At 39.2% G+C, this 5,118-nt stretch overlaps 1 protein-coding gene across 1 annotated transcript in view; it reads right to left on the reverse strand.

Annotated features, from left to right (window-relative positions):
- Positions 1-1,485: 1,485 nt before the first annotated feature.
- Positions 1,486-5,118, reverse strand: part of SUCLA2 (succinate-CoA ligase ADP-forming subunit beta) — a 105,497-nt gene continuing 101,864 nt past the window's right edge. The window contains exon 11 of the mRNA XM_075591152.1: positions 1,486-3,254. Within this exon, the coding sequence (XP_075447267.1) occupies positions 3,180-3,254 (75 nt within the window). The 3' untranslated portion in view covers positions 1,486-3,179. The remainder of the gene's footprint in view (positions 3,255-5,118) is intronic.

The raw sequence follows: 5,118 nt of genomic DNA on the forward strand, positions 1-5,118 counted from the left end.
ATGGCCCGATGGGAGGGGGGGGCGACAGATGGCCCTGCAGGGGCCTGTGGCAGACAGAGGCGCGGAAGGGGCTGGCTGCCGGAAGGGGGAGGAGTGAAAGCGCTGAGGAGGGAAAGTATTGCTGAGAGGCGTGGGAGGAGCAAAGGCACTGCTCAGAGAGCCAGAGGCGTGGTAATCTCCCCCAACAACATGAACCCGCCTCCGGCTTTTTTTTCTCCAGCGCGAGGGGGGGAAAAACAGCAGCACGAACGGGGGAAATTTAAAAAAACAAACACGTGTGCTGCTTGGGCCAATATTTACTCGCCCGGAGGTTAAATCCACTCGCCCCGGGCGTGTAAATGTATAGCATTGTCGAACACTATATATATATATATATATAAATATATATACATACACACACTTGTGTGTGTGTGTGTGTATACACACACACACTATATAGATAAAGTAATACAGAAAACGATTACTTAAAGTTATTGCTGCTAAATGTGATTCTACAAGTTATTGAATCATAAGGTATACTTAGTTTTTCATACATAGCTTCTCCATTTTGGCTTTTTTTTGTTAAATAAATCATGACAGTGTAATATGTCATGTGTTGTTGTTCTTCTGAGGTTGTATTTACCCAATTTTAAGTCCTGCTAAGGAACGGATGATTGTTATTATGTCCTGATATGTAAAACCATAGAATTCAAAGAGGATGTACTTTCTAATGCACACAACTGTGTATATATATTCACATGTCTTAGACAGGTCTGCAACCCTGCCTTTCAACCATTATCACCTAGCATACAGTGCTCCCACTGCAGCAAGGAATTCTGGGAAAGGACATGCAAAAACCGCCCGCATGGTCGCTCTATAGCGCTCGCATGCTATGGGCGGCCTCATTGAGGAACACACATTTGTACTCGCGGCCACTATAATTGCGGCCTAATGCAGCCAATCAGCAGGAGGTGTCAGGAACAAGGGTCTGGGGCCAAGGGGAGGAAGCGTCATGGAGTGGAGGTGTGTGCGCGCGCGCACACACACACACACACACACACACACACACACACTGTACAAGGGTGATGGTCGTCTGGGGGGGTTGATTATCTTCGTTTTCCTTATCTATTTTCTCCTCTCACCTTCAGTAAAATAGTTAAGCGGAGATGATTACTTGACTACTTTGCCCTATTTTCCCATTTTGTTTTCTGTACCCCTTGAAAACATATGACATTTTAAACAGTTAAAAAAAGGACACTGAAGTTTGTATGTAGCTTATTGTACCTATTGTATGTTGCTAAATAACCCCATATTGTGCAAAGAAAACGATCACTTTGATAAACTTTTATGTTTTGCCTCATGAGACACTGCTATGCAGGCCTAATTACATTTACATTTGAGTTCACTGCAAATTGATTAATCCAACTCTAAATGACATTTAAAAAATCAACTCAGAATATAACTTTTTGTTTAAAACATAAATAAATCCGTAAAACACTTGTTAAAAACCTTTGGAGGTTACAATTTTATTGGTATGATATTCAATCTCTTCAAAAGAAGAAAAAAAAAAGTAACATCAGTTTCACCTATGTCTTAAATACTTTCCAGGGCTGATTTCCATTTCATATGTATATTTATTTGCCACGTATATACAAAGGAAGCATCATAACATGTTGAAAAGAAGAGAGAGTTCATAATGCATGCAGTGAAAGACAGTAGATACCATTTCTTTGTTGCATACAGTACAAGGGCAATATGGCTTCAAATTTACGAATATGTGGATTGAGAAATGTCATCAGATGTTCTATATTGTTGACTTGTGGCTAGCTTCCACCCAATTAGCTATAAATCTATTCCTCCATGACTAGTTAAATCAGAAGGGTCATGCTCTGAACATGAAATTCAACTTTAAGTTTAAATATATATAAACAATGTACAAAAAGCCTCGCTTTTGAAAATACATGTGATAAAAATGGTCAAGATTCAAACTGGCTATTGGCTGATAAAATGTACTTGCTTAGCCTCTTGCAGGCTCAAGTTGTTCTAACTAGGTGCCAATTAATAATTAGGTCATTGTGTTAAGTGGCTAATTGAGTGCTAATCACACAAAAACATTTCATGTTTGAATAATTGTAGAACGAAAACTGGCGCACAGTCAAAGAGTGGGTCCTAGGATGGATGAAGAAAAATTCTGTTTTATGGATTAATAAAGAATTTTTCTTCATCCATCCTGGGACCCACTTTTTGACTGTGCGCCAGTTTTCGTTCTACATTTCATCAGCAATTCACTTGGCAGCACGTCTCACAGGACACAAATCGGGCTATATGTGAGTAATCCATTTATTTTGTCATTTGCTTTGCCAATAGGGGAACCATCCCACTGAGGATTACATAGGGGCTTCTTTGCTAACCCCATCTTCAGGGATACTTTGGCCCCACAAAGACGACATCATCATCTCACTAGCCCCATTCTATGTACTCGTTTCTTTTAGTTTAACGGATCCAGCGCTGGAGCGCATTTATCACTAACCTTATGTTTGAATAATTGACAGGTGAAAATGCTCATTTCGTTGGAGTGTTCAAGAACTGTGATAAGTATAATTGTACTCTATATGTTTACACATAACAGGACACATATAGGAAACAAAGAGTAAGATTAAGGAGGTCAAATCCTCTACAGCTTTCTGGATTTGGAGGATCATTTAAAGACCAAGTCAAAGAGAAAAGCTACTTTTTCCAGCTTGATGGGGCAGAAAATGAGCTGCAGCCATATTAATGGTTTGAGGCCAAGATCTGCTTCAGCCAATACTATTTAAATGAACTACTGTGTACTCAATCCCATTAATTAATTGCTTTCAACGGTATCATCCAAACCCAGTTTACATGGACCACTGATGACAGGAATTCTAGCAAGATCATATGTTTTGCTGTCTGTTCTGTGAATACATCCATGACAATGTATGTACTTAATTTTGCAGCAGGGGTCTGACTTTGACTGGGTGGTGAAAAATTGGAACCTATTATGTATAAATACTGGCAACATATATAATATATGCACAGTGGCAATGATTCCCAAAGCAGCATTCAATTTAAACACCAACCATTGTAAAGTCATTAAGCATTTAATTAAAATCTAAAGGCAGGAAAGAGGAAAGAAAAAACCCACAAAAGTTACAATTCAACAAAACCGTTGTACAGTATCAGATCGGCAACTGAAATTTCACATCAACTTGCGCTAGTTTTGCCAAGGTTACGATTTCTGAGAGCTTGACAACCTACAGAAATGAAGAGATGGGGATTATATTAGTATTATTTACACACCACCTCCTTGTATGATGCCCCCAGACAGTTACACAAAAACAGTTTTGCCAAACGATAATACAGAATGTCACATAAAACACTGAACTAGACAAATTCTGTTTTGATCTCCAGAAATTGAACCTTACGAAAGTGCACGTTTGCAAAATTAATCAAACATATGAAAATGTTTATATTTTGCCTCAAAGCATCAGTCTTTGTTCCAATGTTTGCCCCCAAGTTATTTGGAGTGTCAAAAGGAGTAGTCACATGATACACAGATTATAATGGGATGCATCAAACCGTGCGCATTACTTCTTATCCGTCGGAGAACGGGTTTATACACTTGACTGAAAATGGTGCAGTGCGCTAGACCCCACTTTCTCTATCCCATACACCTGCTAGAGAAACATATCTGACTTTTTCCCAATAGGTCTTTTAAAAAAACATTTTTTAGAAACTTTAAATGTACCTTAAACCCTTTAAGTTGTATAACTCTCCCTTATGCAGGAGTGTAATATTTAATGTTTCAGTTAAATCTTTGCACAACAAAGATCTCATGGGCATGGACCCAGAGCTCCACTGGCCCCAAATGGAAGAAGATGATGGCCAAAGCATTAAGCTTTTAATTTGCCAAAGCCTTCTTTTTCCTAAAACAGTAAAGTAGAAATGTTTACAGACGGTATAATGAAGTCCCTTTGGTCTGTAGGTCCAAAGAACCAACGTCAAAATATTAAAAGCAGCTATCCCCCTTTTTGTTCCCCGTAGCTGAACCGCTCAATTTGTTTTGCATTAGGAACCACCCGGTTGCCAGTATTTCAGCTCTGAATTGTGACATCAAAATGACCCACAGGATTTGGTGGCTAATAGGAAACTGCAATGTCATCAGGGCGATGACGCTGCAGCTTCCTATTGGATGACTACGGTCCCCGTCTATGAAAATCCAAAAAAAATAAACCGCCTACTAAAATGGCAGGTATATAAAAAAAAGTTAAGTTGAGCTCCAGAGGACCACCAAGTTCAAAATCTATACAAAAAAACCACACACACAGGTTTGCAGCAGTATTCACACCCCACCAATAATGTCACATGTTGTTGAATTACAAATAATGTATGCACATTTTTTTTTTTTTTTTAAACTAAGTATTTTATTCCAAGCTATAGAGCTGTAATGTTTAAACTGAACGCTGATATATGAGAAGGGGGTTAAATGTCAGCAACGGGAAAAAAGTTTTCTGTAATGGGTAATGGATGGTGCAATGTACAGAGAATCCTTGAGGAAAAACATGTTTGAGTCAGACAGGTCTCAAACTGGGGAGGTATTTCACATTTCAGCAGAACAATGACCCAAAACAGAAAGTCAAACTCAAGAAGATAATTCATGTTCTTGAAAGGCCCCGCCAAAATCCAGACTTGAAGATTACAGTCCATCGATGATCCCCAACAAACTTATACTGGATCAATTTTCCCATGAAGAATGGGCAAAAATGTCACCATCCTACCGTGCAAAGCTAGTAGAGACCCATTCAAAAAGACTAATAGCAGTAATTGCTGCAAACGGTGCTTCTACAAAGTACTGACTTAAAGCAGCAGTTCAACCAGCCGTTAAAAAAAAATATATATATTTATTTTTTCATTCAATATGTGCATCAATACAACCTGCACAGGGACAAGTGATTAGCCAAGTTGCCGATCGATCCATTCTCCTGTGATCGATCGTTGAAGATTCGGCTCGGGGGTCTACTAAATCACCGTTAGTGCTGCAGAAGAGTACCCAAGATGCAAAGTTCTGTGTGGAAGATCATGTGACCAGGCAGTCACTAGATAAAATTGGTGCCCTGT

The sequence above is a fragment of the Ascaphus truei genome, chromosome 3 (assembly GCF_040206685.1).
Source record: "Ascaphus truei isolate aAscTru1 chromosome 3, aAscTru1.hap1, whole genome shotgun sequence".
NCBI lineage: Eukaryota > Metazoa > Chordata > Amphibia > Anura > Ascaphidae > Ascaphus > Ascaphus truei.